This window comes from Myiozetetes cayanensis, unplaced genomic scaffold (assembly GCF_022539395.1).
Source record: "Myiozetetes cayanensis isolate MyiCay16 unplaced genomic scaffold, myiCay2020 scf13, whole genome shotgun sequence".
In the NCBI taxonomy this organism is placed as follows: Eukaryota; Metazoa; Chordata; class Aves; order Passeriformes; family Tyrannidae; genus Myiozetetes; species Myiozetetes cayanensis.
Genome location: NW_026086937.1, coordinates 6,893,472 through 6,910,429, shown reverse-complemented (window position 1 = coordinate 6,910,429; position 16,958 = coordinate 6,893,472). Strand labels below are relative to the sequence as shown.

General features: G+C 40.0%; 1 protein-coding gene across 4 annotated transcripts in view; it reads right to left on the bottom strand.

The window, feature by feature from the left end:
- PIK3CB (phosphatidylinositol-4,5-bisphosphate 3-kinase catalytic subunit beta) overlaps positions 1-16,958 on the bottom strand; it is an 86,472-nt gene that overhangs the window by 13,529 nt on the left and 55,985 nt on the right. For all 4 annotated transcript variants that reach the window (XM_050308300.1, XM_050308302.1, XM_050308303.1 and 1 more), the window contains 11 exons: positions 16,589-16,771; positions 16,170-16,340; positions 15,239-15,316; positions 12,505-12,756; positions 11,818-11,914; positions 10,833-10,963; positions 7,854-7,907; positions 6,937-7,125; positions 2,318-2,439; positions 1,239-1,382; positions 319-418 (listed from right to left, as the gene is read on the bottom strand). In XM_050308300.1, the coding sequence (XP_050164257.1) occupies positions 319-418; positions 1,239-1,382; positions 2,318-2,439; positions 6,937-7,125; positions 7,854-7,907; positions 10,833-10,963; positions 11,818-11,914; positions 12,505-12,756; positions 15,239-15,316; positions 16,170-16,340; positions 16,589-16,771 (1,521 nt within the window). The remainder of the gene's footprint in view (positions 1-318; positions 419-1,238; positions 1,383-2,317; positions 2,440-6,936; positions 7,126-7,853; positions 7,908-10,832; positions 10,964-11,817; positions 11,915-12,504; positions 12,757-15,238; positions 15,317-16,169; positions 16,341-16,588; positions 16,772-16,958) is intronic.

The window sequence follows — 16,958 nt, the reverse complement described above, 5'->3', positions numbered from 1 at the left end:
GCCCTTCTTCAGTCAACCCCCAGAGTCTGCTGCTGTCCCCAGAATACATCCACACTGCTGCAGGTCCCTCTCACATCCTGGAACACTATAAACCCAGCTCAGAGGCCCCACAGCACTGCCTGCCCTCTGTGCCAGGGAGGCAGCTCCATCATCCATTTAGCCCTTTTAATTCTGTGTCACACATGTTTCCTTCCCTCCCCCATTCCCAGCAGATGGACTTGGTCAAGGTAACCAATATGCCCCACAGGAACAGGGGAACGAGTATCAGAGTTACAGGCTCAGATAAGTCAAGCCTGCCAGGAGAAGGGGAGTCCATACCTGTTTAGCAAGCACTTTCATGTGAGCAACACTTCCTCTGCAGTAAGCTTCCAGAATCAAACCAAACTGCACTGAGACAGCAGGGATGTGAACCTCTGACCTGTGAGGAGAAAGACTTCTCATCAGACCGTGACACTCACAGATCTGTGTTCTTCCAGTCATTAAAAAACCCCACAACAAACATAAAACCACATCATGGGCATGCAGATAAAACAAAAAGCCAGAATTCTTAAGAAATAGTAGAACACTTCTGTGCTGAAGGCTATGAAGACAGGCCAGGTTTGGTACATGCCACTTGTTCCAAGGTCCAGGACTGCCCTGGAGGCAGTGGTGGTAATGTCTGAAGGCAGCAATTGAATACCTGTTTCAGGACTCCCTTTTACTCAGAGCAGGACTGATAAGTCACAGAAGATGATACTGACAATTAGGGCTGATGTTAAACCACGTGTTCCCAAGGTTTTGTAAGGGCAAAGCCCAAATTTGTCCAAAGGGGAACACATTGAATCAAACCACTGAACCGTATACCAGAGCTAATTATCCTCCAAAACATTTTCATGTAGTACTTGCTCTTTTTTGTTAGAAATATTAAAATAAATTGTGCTTTGAAGCCAGAATAAACCTATACTGCATTCTACAAGGCTTCTGCCATTCATGAAACTGCTCATCAAAAGCAGAAATGGCACACAAAACTACTTTTATTTTATTGTAATTCTTTCATTATGTGGCAGATTACAAATCACTTTAACATATTTAATGATAGACGTGCTCCACTTAATAAATGCCAAAGATAAAGAAACATAAAGAGGACTTGTAGAGCACTATGAAAATGGCTCATTTAGCAAAATCCTCAAGAAATCAAATTTGAAAGTGCAATCTGGCTCAGCAGTTTCAGAAATACAAAAAAAGGGAAAAACTCCTACCTTAGGTGCCAGAACAACATCTGTCCTATTCTCCTATTGGCGAGTGCTCTTTCCAAGAGAAACCTGGACAGTGCACAATCCAGAAAAGGCTCGTACTTCAGGACTTGCACAAGCTGGAGAAGATACTGAGAGAGCTCTTCGTCACTAGAATGAGATACATAAGGGCAGTTAGTAAGAGCAACTAGAGTAATGATACTCCAGAAATTCAGATGCACATGAAAAATCCAACAATAACAGATGTGTTTCAATTGCAAGAGTGTTCCCCAATTTTTCAATCACATGGAGAAGGATAATACACATCTTCGTGCAATTGCCAGATGGAAATAATTCCAGACATAACAATTTGGTATTATTAGGATAGTCCAGCAGCTAAAACTGCTTGTTTGCATTTGAAAGAAGGCCAAATAATTTATTTTTTCTTACCCCAAAAGTCTAGCCTTGACCATTAAAAAATTAATCATTGAACTATTCACCACAGAGAATTCAGAATTCAAGGACAGGAAATATGCAGTAATGATAATGTTACACAAGTCTTGCCCTAGGTTACAGTGAGGAGCAGAATGAAATGCAATAAAGGAAGAACTGCAGAGAGGGAAGACTCCTGTGAAGAACAAACACATCAGTAATTCTCTCATTATTTATTATATGCTACAGCTTACATTCCTCTTTTGTGATGCAGCCAGTCCCTGACACAGAGTGTGAGGTGGCTGGACATGAGGTCTTACAGGATTTGACTACTGTGATATTTCTCCCTTTGTTTTTAAGAAGTTCTCAGAGTATCTCACTGTCCCTTTGTCCCAGAGAGGGCTCTGTGTGTTCATCCCTTTCTTGGACAAAGGTACACTTTGCAATATGGAAAATAATCATTGCTGACTACAAGATGTCAGAATAAACAGGTTTTATTTGGCTGCCAATGTCCCTATCTAGAAATTCGACTGCTTTATTTGGCCACCTATCCCTGGCAGGCAGAGTGTTTAACTCTTTCCTCTCTGGGATCATTTTTTTTGTCCTGTAAGCAAACTGAACACAGTTTTCCACCCCAGAAATCCTCACCTGGTAAAGTAATCCAACATACTCACCTCATCTGCTTTAAACAACCCACTGCATATTCCCTGACATACTGATCTGGGTAATTGAAATCCAACAGCTCCAGAGCTTCTCTGGGCAGCAGCTTGGGCCATATCTGAAGGAGGGCCTGAAGCTGTTTTAAAAAGAAGATTATTAGGTTACAGGTGAAGGAACTATTTAAGAACACAGATGGGTGTAACTGCCCATGGAAGTATTCACACCAACAGAAGACCTTTTTTTGTTGAAAGAAATCTTCACAGAGATTATTTGACCACCTCAACTGATGGAGATTTTTCACACATTCATTGTGAATAGTAATAAGCTTAAATTGTGGAAAGCACGATTAAGGTTAGATATTTTTTTAAAAGAAAACCCTATGCAATATAATGTGCTGAAAAACATTACAGAACACAGCAGTGCATCATTTTGGACAACCAAGAAGAACAACATCCAGAGGTCTCACAAAATAAACTGGTTTTACTGCAGTGGAATGAAACTTGCTGCTGAGAGTGTACTTTTAATAATATGTATATAGTTGTATGACTGAAACAGTGCACTATTCCTCAAACAAACTTGAATATATAAATGCAGTGTATCAACAGCACAAGGTTTTCCTTTCTGTAGGACTGAGTCATATGATTCATGATGAAAATACCCTCTCCTACAAACTGGATAATACATATTAGTTCATATTTAAATAGCAACTCACAAAATCTGAATGATTGGGAAGGTCTTGTTTTTTGACTTCTACTGAAACACATCTAAAAATGAACATTAAAAAAATCTTCCAGTACAACAGCATGCACAATGTAGCAGTACAAACACTGCAATCTACAGCTACCATTTAAATGTTGAATTTTAATGAGAAGTAAATTATAAGCACTACTAATTTTGGAAGTCATAAAATTCAGGAGGCTGTCTTGCCTTACCTGAAAATGTAAGTTGTTGGGAGTACTTACAGAAATATTTGGCATGTTTAAGGATAAGATCTCATTTTTCAGATAGACTATCCTTGCTGCCAAAACCTACTATTTACACTATAAACTGCACTATTGCCTATACATAAGCAACATAAATACTACATTCCAGAAAGGCCACAGTAACAAGATGACCACGTATTTTCAGCCATCTGCTTAAATAAAATGCTTTATACATATATAATATTTAATATTCCCAAATTTAGAGGACTTTGAGCTGTCAGCTGATATCCATATTCTAAATAACTTTTCAAAATTGCTACCAAGGGCCTCATTTCAAAGCCCACAGCAATCAGAAGGTCTTTTTCTTCACATATTTTAATGAGTAAACAAGTACTCGCTTATATTTCTACAGTTTGTATTTCCAGATAACTTTCAGTAACAAACAATAGATTCAGAAGCACAAGGGAATTACCAAGGAACGAGGATTCTTGCACGTGGAAGAACACAAGTGAACAAGGAATGTGTGGATGCTCCATTTTATTAGTGTAGTGTTCGTGGCACACATAACTAGCTAGGATGAAATTCCATTTATTTTTAGGAGTTCACACAACACATACATCCATCTGGTAGAAAGGATGTAACAGGAAATTAGCTCCATGCTGGAGGCAAGCTAAGATCTGACTGACTGGATAATCAGAAAAATTGCATGATAAATAGACAGAAGGTGAGTTTGGAGTGGCTTCCTTTTCTTCCAGCTATTAATGGGTGAAGGTCAGAATACTAAGGCACAATAGAAATCTATACTATCAATCATAATCCTTCACAGGATTCATTTTTTAAGTCTAAGGTAATAAAAAATGAAAAATAAATTAGTTTAAAATTTAAAAAATGAGACTCGTGGAAAGAGATAAATATTATCTTGGTGTAATGATCTGCAAGAAATGGAGTGTCATTTAAATATGAATTCTGTCAGGATAAGCAGGTGACCAAAACAATATCTGGGTTCACCCTCTGGAGCGAGTGCTCTTTGTTATTCTGGCCAGACTTTTAGTTTGGCCAAACTGCTCTGTGCTCAATCAGACTAAAAGATTTCAGTACCAATCCAGGAATTTGTCATTTTATTACTTTTTAAAAATCAGTCTATCAAGCAGGAATGGTCTTACTATAAGCTCATATAATTTTTCTTATTAAAGGTTAGAGTTCAACCTATTCCAAACAGGAGTTGGATTCCGTTTGGGTAAATACAGCAAAAGGCAGCTACACCAAGTTCTTTAGAGTGTAGTGAAATAATTGTGCACATCTGTACAGCAAACAAGTGATTTTACTGAAAATGCATCTTGTTTCACAGCACCAGTCTTCATGTCCTTAGTTACTGACGGTCACTTTAAGGAGACTCTCTTTGGTCAAACAGCCACATGAGGAGAATGATGTGTTTTGTGCCAGTGGTGGGGATCATATTCCTTTGAAAATCACCTGTCTGCCTGAATGAGGTTTAATTACCCAGACTGAGATGTGGATTTTTACTCTATTTGAGCAGTTTAGTAATTTTTATAAGAAGTTTCGTTTCAGATCTTGACTGATAAAACTTTTCTTTAAAATTTTTAGCAGCGTTGTAAAAGATGTTCTTGTTGTGAGGATGGTCACACATTGGAATATGTGAGAGAGACTGTGGAGTCTCCACTGGTGAAGATACTCCAATCCCAGCTGGACACAGCCCTGCTGAGGTCACCATGCTTGAGCACAGGGGGCTGCACGAGGTGTCACAACCTCAGAAGGCTCCTTTCAACCTAAACAACGTTGTGAGTCTGTGACATTCCCTGCATTTAAGATCAAAATGGACACAAGATTTTAAAATTAGTCTGTATAAATAATTGCTGTACTTTTGCCAGAGGACTACTCAGAAGTCTGGTTCAGAGGGTACCTTGGGAAACAGCCCTTGAAAACAAAGGGGTCCAGGAGGGATGGACGTGCTGCAAGAAGGAAGTTTGAATGCACAGGAGCAGGCTGTCCCAGTGTGCTGAAAGGTGAGCTGGCAGGGAAGATGATCAGCCTGGCTGAACAGGGAAATTTTGAAGGAAATTAGGGGGAAAAAGAGAGTTTACTGACTATGGAAAAAAGGGCTGGCTACTCATGAAGAGTTTAGGAATATAGTTAGGTCATGTAGAAAGAAAATTAGAGAGACAAAGGCACAATTTGAACTCAATCTAGCCACTTCTGTCAGGGGTAACAAGAAGTGCTTCTACAAATACATCAGTAGCAAAAGGAGGGGAAGGAAAACCTCCATTCTTTGTTGGACATGTGGGGGAACATAGTCACTAAAGATGAGGAAAAGGCTGAGGTACTTAACACCTTCTTTGCCTCAGTTTTCAACAGTAAGACAGGCTGTCCTCAGGACAAGTGGCCTTGGGAGCTGGTAGGCAGAGATAGAAAGACAAATAGCCCCCTGCAATCCAGGAGGGAACAGTGACCTGCTGAGCCACTTGGATCCTCACAAGTCTATGGGACCAGATGGGATCCATCCTAGGGTGATGAGGGAGTTGGCAGAAGAGCTTGCCAAGCCACTCTCCATCATTTACCAACAGTCCTGGCTCTCTGGGGAGGTCCCAGAGTGCTGGTGAACGGGGCTGCATCCAGCTGGGAGCTGGTCACCAGTGGTGTTCTCCAGGGATCAGTGCTGGGCCCAGTCCTGGTTAACATCTTTATCGATGATTTAGATGAGGGGATTGAGTCCATCATCAGCAAATTTGCAGACGACACCAAGTTGGGGGGGAATATCAATAAGCTGAAAGGCAGGAGGGCTCTGCAGAGGGACTTTTCAGACTGGAGGGTTGGGCTGATTCCAACAGGATGAGGTTCAGCAAGGCCAAGCGCCGGGTCCTGCACTTTGGCCACAACAACCCCCTGCAGCGCTACAGGCTGGGCACAGAGAGAGGAGAGCAGCCAGGTGGAAAGGGATCTGGGGGTGCTGATTGACAGGAGGCTGAACATGAGCCAGAGTGTGCCCAGGTGGCCAAGAAGGCCAATGGATCCTGGCCTGGATCAGGAACAGCGTGGGCAGCAGGAGCAGGGCAGGGATTCTGCCCCTGTTCTCACTGCTGGTGAGGCCACCCCTGGAGTGCTGTGTCCAGTTCTGGGCCCCTCAGTTCAGGAAGGACATGGAGGGGCTGGAGCAGGTCCAGAGAAGAGCAATGAGGCTGGGGAAGGGACTGGAGCACAAGTGTTGTGAGGAGAGGCTGAGGGAATTGGGGGTGTTTAGTCTGGAGAAGAGGAGGCTCAGGGGTGACCTCATCACTCTCTACAACTCCCTGACAGGAGGGTGTAGCCAGGTGGGGGTTGGTCTCCTCTCCAAGGAACCAGCAGTAGGACAAGAGGGCTTGGTCTTAAGGTCTGCCAGGGAGGTTTTTAAGGTGAGACTGGATGTGGCATCAGTGCCATGGTCTGGGAACCACGGCAGGGTTGGATCAAGGGTTGGACTTGATGATCTCAGAGGTCTTTTCCAATCTGATTAATTCTATGATTTTCTGAAATGCATTTTAGGGTTTGGTTTTTGGGGTTTTTTTTACAGGGTTCTTCCTTCCATGTCCAGGCCATAGAAGGTACACACAGAACTCTGGTTTACACAACAGCACCATTTCAAAATGGAATGAAATCCTATTTACTGATGATTTGACTCCAGCATTTTTCCCCACCATCGTTGTCTTTTCCCTTACCTGAGCAACATCTTCAAGTTTGTTCCATTTTAAAGAGAGCAGCAGTTTGGGCAATGATTGTGGGAAATTTTCACGACAGTCATATCGCAAAGTCCAAATGAGATCCATTTCATTTTCACAAAGCTGAGATAAAGGATCTCTTTCCATTATTTCTTTTAGCACAACATAAAACTTCTTACCACCTCGACCCTAAAAAAGGAGAAAGGCATAAAGTTGTGATAAATTCAGTAAGATTTGTATATTTTAGCTCAAGTACCAGCAATCCCACAGCAGGAGGAACATCAGATAAAACTCAGGGAACAGAAAGGAATGACTAATGTGCCTTTCTTTCAGTTTTCTTAAGCTGTAAGCGCTGCAACGAACAGATTCCAAATTCAGTGTGCAGCAGTTTCTGAAAAAGCAACTAAACTTTAGAGTTAATGACACTAGATGGCAACATTTCTGTTTTCCAACTCCAACGTGGAGAATTTTCATTTAGGATGCATATTTCTTCTTTTGTTTTTCAAATGAAGAAATTTAATAGATACATGTGTATTTATTTCCTTTAATTAAAAGAAAAAAAAAACCAAAAAACTTTTCCAATAATAACTAAAAGAAAGTATATTTGCCAAGTAGACAAAACACATATTTTTGTCTTCTAATCCTAACTTGTTTTCCAGATCTAATGTAAATCTTAGCTGTGTTCCAACCCATAGAGTATGTAAAGCTTTTTAACAAAATAATAGCCAAGTCCAAAATATATTGGAAAAAGCAGATATATACATGAATTTTAAGGCAGTTCATCAAGTGAATTATATAAGAAAACTGAGCCAGTAAACTCTTATTTGAGCTGTAGACGTCTTTATTTCCAGACTGATGTAGAAGAGCCAAAAAAACCCAGAAAATTCATTTTAAAGCAGTCTTCAGATGATGCTCACCGCCATTGCAGCATTGTCGCTGTTTCTCGCAATCTCAGCTGCCTTTTCAAGTATCTGCAAAAAGTTGGTTTTAAATACATTAGATTTAACCCCAAATCTGATTGCATTGAAAGAATAAACATTATGGGAATGAAAGAGATAAGGTAATTTTGCTATCTTTTAGATAGTTATGACGCTATTCTTTCGTATATACAGTGGTATAATACAATGTGCCCTTTTCTAATCTGCAGGACTAGGGAGATCAGGAATAGGAGTGCCCATGATTACCTCAGTTTTTTTCTTCTCCAGCACTCCTGAGCTAAACAGTTGTTTTTGTTGTCACCTTGCTTTCTGTTTCTGTTTGCATTTTCTTTTATTTTCCAGTGCAGCAAACCAAATCCTCAGCTCTAAATTATCCTTTGCTTTCTCATCTCTACTTCTGCTGTTTTCAAGGCCACTGTTTCCACACATCTAGCTGTCCATTCCAGTGTGAGTTCACAGACTCAGTCCCTTCACCACCTTCCCAGCTTGTCCACGTGATCTCAGTGTTTCCAGGTGCTTCTCTAGATCTGGGATCTTCCCTCAGGTAACACCAGGACCAACCATCTTCCATCAAGAAGCATGTAATGATACAGAGAATATTCCACCCACAAACTCCCAGCACCAGTTATTACACACCAACCCTCAGAACAAGGACTGCTGCTTTTGTTAACAGCAAAGCAACATTTCACCAGCTCAGCTCTGAGTTACTCTTTTTCTTTATTTTTGGCCTTTGGAACGTTCTATCTGTTTTTTGAAGTTCACGTGATAAACCACAATGGATAATTCAGTATAGTTGTAAATACAGTTCTTCAAACAGTGTTGTGCACACACTGCAGCCCTGGACAGGGGTTGGAATGGTGACTGCCTGAGCCCATTAGACCAGCTGAACTGGCCCAATTGGCTGTCTAACCTCACTGCAGGAATGTCTATCTACAGTTGTCAGATGCTGCTGCTTTGAGCAACGAATCATAAAATGAAATCTCAGCTCATAAAAATGTCTGAAGAGTCACAGCATCTCCCTTCCCTCAGAGCTCTGCCTCTCTCATCACCCAGGATTACAGCAGCACCCCCAGACACAGGTTCAGCAAGACTTGTGCTGTCTTCACTCAGGCAATGTGAGAAACAACAAAAGACTACAATAACCAGAGCATAAATACCCAGCAGCTAAACCCCTTAGAAAGGTACACTAACTTGATTTATTTCTTTCTCTGAATGAACCTTTTATTAATATCCTGTATTACATCTGACACTCAGCCGCAGAGCTTGTTTACATATTGTGTGTGAAAACATGCATAAACAAAACCACAATGTCCTAATTCTATGTTTGATGCTTGCCTCCCCATGCTTCCCAGCCTGCAAATAAGCTTTGAAAGTGTTTGCAAGTCCAGCTTTGTTCAGGTGAACCCCAAGTGTGCCAGCAGCACTGGTCATTAACCAGCTCTTGCCTCACACAACAGATCATTATCAATGGTCCAGGCACTTCTCCCTCAGCCCCAAACTCGCTGTGCAAGTGGGCTGATGACATGATTGAACAGTTTCATCTACTCTTGCACATTATGTTTCCTAGAATAAATATCTGGTACCCAATTCTCCAATTCTTTGGTACAAACAAGCCATAACACTGGGAAAATGAGAAGCAGCAAGCAAGTCTCAGCTGAGACCATTTTGAGCAACAGACTCTTGGCTGATACAACCCAAGCACTGCAAAGTTACTCCTGATTCAACAGAATCTTCACTGAGCTTGAGAGTTACATGGGTAGTGAAACCCATTAGGCATCATCTTAACATCACTACACTGGGTAGCTCACTGTATGTGATTACTAAAGAAACACTTTCACCTAATCTCTCTCTAATATGCACATCAAAGCAGGGGTTTTTTTCTTTAGAAATTATATACATATAGTGTAATGAGCAAAAAGCTTAAAGCACTACAAATAAATCAACACCAAAGCTGACTAAAATATGTCCACTGTGAAGAGTCAACTGGTCAGCCATAAATAAGGCAGCAATTAGTCAGCACTGGTTTAGCTCTTACTGCATTTCCAATGCTGTTTTAACAAAAGAAGAAGTACTGACAAGGACGAGGGGGAAAAGAATCAACTCAAAATCAAAACAAAAACCCTTTCTTGTTACATGATTTCATTTTGATGAGCCTTAAACCCCAAATCCCCCTCTGATCAAGCTGATAGAGTTGGTGGTTTCAGTCTTTTTGTTCATGCCCCCCAAAAGGTACCAAAAGGCCATTTTCTTTAAGTGGTTATTGATTTTCCCCAAACCAAAATTCAGACTAATGTATGTATGAGTTAAAGGCTGTTTTTATAGAGCATCATTAGCTGTCTGGTTTTAGGCTTATTTTATTGTTTGTCTTAGCTTTATTTCCTAGTTTGTGAACAACTTTCTATCTAGCATTCACCCTTCAGACAGTACCATATGTGTTCCAAATATACACTTCCTTTCTAGATATTCACATCTGTGGAAAACTGCAGGGCAACTTCAGTGGGTTTAGTTCAAGAGCAGACCTTCAGAAATCCCTTTTCACGCAGCTTTAAGAGTCTATTTATCCTTTAGAGGACTTGAGCTCTTAAAGCAGTGTCCCAAGGACTGGGTAACACACATTTGTACAAAGAAAGAACAGATCTTTATAGATCACAGGCAAACAGAGTTTGAAAGTTTCCAGAATAGCAGATAAATTTAGGTTTTTGTTAAATCATACATACAGGAACTGATTATGCTTCTGACACTCAGAAGACTATGTACAGACCATTTTTAAGAATATACATCTTCAAAATAGACCCTGAAGTCAGAGCAGTGCCACTCACACAGTGCAAGTTTAAAAACTGCAGTGTGCTGACTAAAAGGCAGGAAGAGGGGAACTCACTGGAAAAGGCAGTGTTGAAAGGAAAGAAGTAACAGCTATTTACACAAACTCTCATGACTGCTATTTAGGTCATAGCTTACCTTATCAAAGGGAGGGTAATTAACAGGCTGTTTGGAATATTCCTGAAATCTAATGTGCAAAGCTGTTGCATTTTCAGTGTAAGGGTTAGTCTGGACGGTTCCCATGGGATTCAACATTTCTTCAAGTTCATCTGAAACATTGACAGAACAATTGATATTATAGGTCAGGCACAAATTAAAATTTTAAACCTCTGAAAGGCAAGGACACAGTAAGAAGTGCCTTCATGTGTACAACAGACAGCAGCATTCTAGTACAGCGCTCTGTATTTGTAGCATAAACTACCTCCTACATTCCCAAATGTTGGGTTGTCACCCAGTGAGAAGCTGATTTACTCTTTCCAAACTAAACGTCACAGTCAAGGGAAGCTGAGATATCCCTGTAGTGAAACAAATCCCAGGAAGATCTGCAGCTTCTGCAAACCAGGACAACACTGCCTCTGTATCCAACAGTACTGAGGAGGACTTTTAAGCCAGTTTTCTTTCAGCACTACAGCGAAGCTGATACAGGGTTTCTTGGGATGGAATGAAGAGTGACATGGAGGTTTCACACACTCACTGACCAAGCTGAATATCAGGGAAGAAGACAAAACTCTAATTCACACTTTTTGCTGATGCAAATGTTGCCACATACATTGTAGTTTATCTATTTAGTTTAGGATGCACAGCACAGGGGACCAAATGAAACCTAAACTGCTCCTTTAAAAAAACAGTAGATATAAACATGCATGTATTTTTATGTGGTTTTTCTTCCATAACAGATACAACTTTTAAAATACTAATTCCAAGCAGACTCTTGCTCTTCCTCTTCCCTGATGAACAATACTTTCAAGAAAGAGATTAGGATGCTCTGTATTTATCCATATAAAAAATACAAGCAGTAAAGAGACTATTAGAGGGGAATGGGACATGCATACAGTAAATATTCTACTACCTGATACTACATTCTCCAGTACCTAAAGCCCAAACCTTAAAAGTTAAACTTTACCAGGAAATGATGACCAGCTGTGCAGTACCAGTTCTCCATTCTTCAAGTGTCCTTTATAATCAAACACCATGGTATTTACCCAGGCTACAGGATAATGCTGTTAAAGGAAATGAGTTTCACATGGAAATTTAGATGCCAGAAAATATTATTACAAAGCAAATACTACAGTATAAATAAAATTGAGAAGGTGGCCTTTTTTTTTTTTTTTTCAAATAGTGATATCTTTTGGAAAAGCAGTTGATCACATGCTTAGTTTTCAGCATGGACTCCACTACCACTGAGAACAATAAGACTTAATTTTAAGGGCATCAATCTGCCAGTGAAAAAAATATACATTTCCCTGAGTGTGAGCCTTTCCCTGAATGTAAGCCTAAAGCTAATTTGTTTCATCTTTTCCCAATCACAACTCATCTACAGCTCAGAATTGTGTTTAAAACACAACTCTTGAAACAGCTACGTGACAGCTGACTTACAACTGACATTTTTATGCCTTTTTCAATGTCTGAGAAGTATCAAAAGCTTTTTTGTACCAAGATGTGCAATTCTTAACACATATCCTCTTTTTAACTTTTTGTCACTTTCATTTTGCATTCCTGAACACTTTAGTGAGAGAGAAGGAAAAATTGCTGAATGTTCATTTCAATCTAACTCAGAGGTCACTCAAGAAAATAAAAATAAAACAGTTACCACTTTTCCTGCTTTCCTAATTGTTTGGTATTTGGAAGGATTCATTGCCTTGGTGGACTTTTTAGTTTTCATCTTATCCATCACAGCATAAACTGCAAAGCAGAGCCTCGCCATCCTTGGCAGGTCACAGACATTGATTTCAAACTCCAGCTCTTCATTCCAAACGTGGTCACTTCTCCCAGATATTTCTGTGCTTACAGTAGTTTTACAAAGGAGCTCTGTACCATGGAAAAGACCAGCCCTAACATGAACCTGCCATAAAGAAATAAGAAAAATTAAGCTTATCACAGAACCTACAGAATTCTCCATACAATATCATAAGAACATACACATATGAATTTCAACAAACAACTAAACAGAATGAAAAAGTTAAGATTAATTTCCTGAATGCAAATTCAAGTCTCCAGGTAGAACCAAGTTGTGCTTCAAAATAAGAAAAGCTTGGGGGTTTTTCCAGCTTAAAAAGAAATCATTTTGTACTTAAACTGTTTTAAAAAATCTACAGAGGGAACACTGCTGACTCCAACATCAGAAATCACCCATAATAATAATGACAATGTACATGATTTCCAGGAATTGTTTCATCTTTAGCACCCAAAAAGCAACAAACCCAGGTAGCTTGAAGGCTGAAAATAAGGATCAGGAAAGCAGAAGAACTAGTAGATAAAAAAGCTGGAGCTATTGGCACTGAAATGAAACACGTTACAGGTGAATGCATTTCTATTTAACTACATATGTACCCAGGAAAGTGAGAGTGAAATATCCCAACTTCTTTCAGGTGGCCTTCCAAAAATACCACAGTAGTGCAGTGTGAGATAGAAACCCACAGGTGTAATCCTTTGGTCAACACCTAAGAGAAGTTCTCAGTGTTACAGTTAAATGTGTGGAAGTGATCTGATGTTTCACGTTTCCCATGCTCCTTGCTCAACCTTCCCAACATTTCCTTTAAGCTATCATATTATTTCTGAGCACTGCAAGGAAGAGACTCAAACTTGATACAGGTTTTAGATTAAAAAAATAATTCACCTTTCTAATTCTACAATTTCCAATCCTGTTAATGTATAGGCTTGGGTCCCATTTTTTTTCCTTGCATTCTGACACTCCCCTTTTACTGATGAAACTGTGCACCAACGGCGCAGGCAAAGAGCAACACAAAAAGACAAGCAGTTTCCAATGTCATGCCTTGGGATAACGGGGTGTTGGACAGATGAATGAGGTCACTTGTGCTCTAGGTGAAAGTACCCCACCCAGCTCACACTATTGCAGCGCTGCCCATCTGACAGATGTTTTGTGTCCCCCCACAAGCGCTGCATTTGTGAACCTTGGTGGTGGATTCAGCAAAAAGGGATGAATATTGGCTTGATCCAAAGCACAGTGGGCGTAAATGAACAATGGCAGTGAATTAAACAGCCTTAGAATCAGGACCAGAAAACAAATGGGTTCTCAGTAGTGACCAGTTTGGTAACAGTGTAGACAGACAACACAGGGAAACACGCACAAGTCTGCAGGGTTGCTCTGTGCATTCTTGTTCTTGGGTAAGTACAGGACTTCGAAGTTCTCAATACTAAAAAGCATTCAAAATACTAAATAATATTTAGGTGGTGCCCAAAGGCGTTAATACAAAAGAATTTTTTCCTGTTTCTTATAATCAAAGTGTTTTCTTTTTCCTCTAAAAACGTACTCAAATTAACCAACACTCACTTTTTAAAGCATGGGTAATACACCTAGAAAAACCTGGTAGCTATATTGCTTCCAGAATCCACCTTCTCCTTTCCCTTTCTTTTCTTTTAAAAACTTGAGAGTTTACAGAATGCAGAGATGAGAAGATATCAGAATTGATTAAATAATGGTTTAGAAGAGGGAAACATCTAGTTTTGCAGGGATGCATTTCCACAATCCCAGTGTCTCAGGTAGTAAAATATAATTATGGCTCATTTAGCTATGTAGTAAAATGTAGGATTGCAAATTTACAAGGAGGCTGTAACAGTAGTTTTGATGAAATAAATGCACCAAGTATCCTGAATAAAGCATCAGAACAGCAAATATCAATGGCTAATTGGATCTATCCCTTCTCTACATGACTGGTTATACGACCTATCGATTGTTTAACAAAATAAAAGAAATTTATGTTATTCTCTCACAGGCATTGCTCTTGTAAGGCCTTAAAGTAGTTTTGCAATAAATTCCCATGTGTTAACTTGTGGTCTGTACAACAGTCAGTAGCCCAGTCATGTACATTTTTACAGGAAGTGATACTACAGCTTTCTTTCTTTGTATAGAAAATAAAAGACAGATTGTATAGAAGCATGCAGTCCATGTTTAGACACACAGAATATATTCGGGACTACAAAACCCCCTCATGTTCCACTGAAAAACATTTAATATTTAATCTGTGTCAGGTGTTTACAACAGTCTCTTTTAAATAAACCTATTTCACATCAATATCAGTACTTTACAGATAACATATTTTAAAAAATCAAGAAACATAGGAACATTCACGTCATTCTGTCACAATTATTGCAATGTTCTAATGCACATATCCAATGTCAGACAGTAAGGGAATACTTTAGCAGTAAAGCTGGATTTTTAACCAGTGCTACCAAGGTCATTGGGAATAATAAAAATGCCTACACTTTTGCTGAATTGAAACCTGTATGTCTTTGAGGTCACTTAACACTGGAAATGATTAAAATGATGAACAGAATGTCTTCTGATACTCAACACAGTTACTTACTTTGGCATTTTCTTCCGTATTTAGTTTATTCCCCTTTAACAGAATAATCTTGAAAGGGCTGGAAATATCCCATACACTCTGAGTAGGGAAACAAAGACACAAGTTCATTCTTCATCAGTGTAACAGTGAGACTTATTTTGTAAGCTATGCATTTAAAGCAATTCATAAATACAAACAAAAATGCCTTTTTAAAAATACAGATCTGAAATCTTAATGGATAATTTGGTCATCAGAACTACAAGCAGACAAAGTAAAAACTCAGCTGAAAGGGGGCTGGGGTGGAGAACATACATCACATACTACTTCTGGCAATTCAGAATAACCCTTGAAATTTATTGTTCATTCTGAATAACTGCAGAGCGTGTAATAGAGCAAAGATCTGCCCACATTTCTTAGAGTGACAGCACATAAAATATAACTGTGCTGTAAGGCCATAAGTTTAGTAATAAAGGAAATACCAGGTTATAAGAAAGTTAGATGCACATTGTGGCCAAAATTGCCCTCGCTGCAGTGGCAGCACCACGTGCAATATCTGGGCTAATGCAGAGATCCCAGAGCACTGCTGCCCCAGCCAGAGCAGCTCCATCAAAGCTGGAGAGCTCAGGTTCCCTGCAGTAACTTCTCCAGCTGTTGGTACCACGCTATTTACCCACTCTTCTGGGTTGTGATTAAAAGTGCACTCAACAGCAATGGAAGGGGGGGAATGGGTGGTGCAAGGGGAGAAGGAGGATGGACAAGGTGAGGGAAGGTAAGAAATTCCCAAGAAGTCTCAAGGTCTGCTATTTCTGAGGTAAATCTCACAAGCAACAGGAGGTTCTGAGTACACCCAGGTGTCCACTGGCAAACAGCAGTCATTGCATAAAATCCCAGGATCTGTATTCCCCAAGTCACTGTCCCTTTCGGGTATTAGACATTCCCCACATGAACTTACAGTTGTCGCTCTTGTTTTTTTTGGTGGCAGAGGAAGAGGAAGGTTGGATGATTTTCGGTTTATGGCAGCTTCTACGGCAATCATCTCCTGCTCACACATCTTCTTTATAGTGCAACACTCGACCAGAGTCAGCTGAGGGAGAGTCCTGTTCATCACACAGTTGCGGATGTACTAAAAGCCCAGGGAAAACAGTTGTTACCAGCTGGCAGAGTGTTTCTACAGCAACTTTCAAATCCAAGAAACAAATGATTCATTACAAATACACAAAGGGAATGGTGCACACGTATTTTACAACTGGAGAGGGCTGCAGACACCAAGAGACAAGGTGTTACTGTTCAGCACAGCCGACCACCCAAGGGGACAGGGAGCACCTCTGGCCAAGGCAGCAGAGAATTGTTACGCCAAAAAACTTAATGTACCTGGAACTGAATTAACGGGTGATCACCAAAAACGTATTCTAGCCTTCCACTAACTTGCAGCACATAGTCAGCAGGATCAACTTCCTCATCTTCTTTCCCATGGATAGTCAAACGTTTTCGGATTGCCAGCTCATTCAGTTTGATGGGATTCATGTTAGGAGACACCTGGAAACTAAAGACATCCTAACAAAACACAAGCAGAAATACTGAATATCAAGCTTGTCATAGTCAGATGTACAAGGCTTAAATTGTAGCATACATAATAAAATAGAGTAGAAATAATAACTGCCAAACCCAGCCTATTTTAACAGTTACAGTTAATGTCTCTATCTGTAGGGCAATCACAATAATAATCACCCTAAAAGCTGCA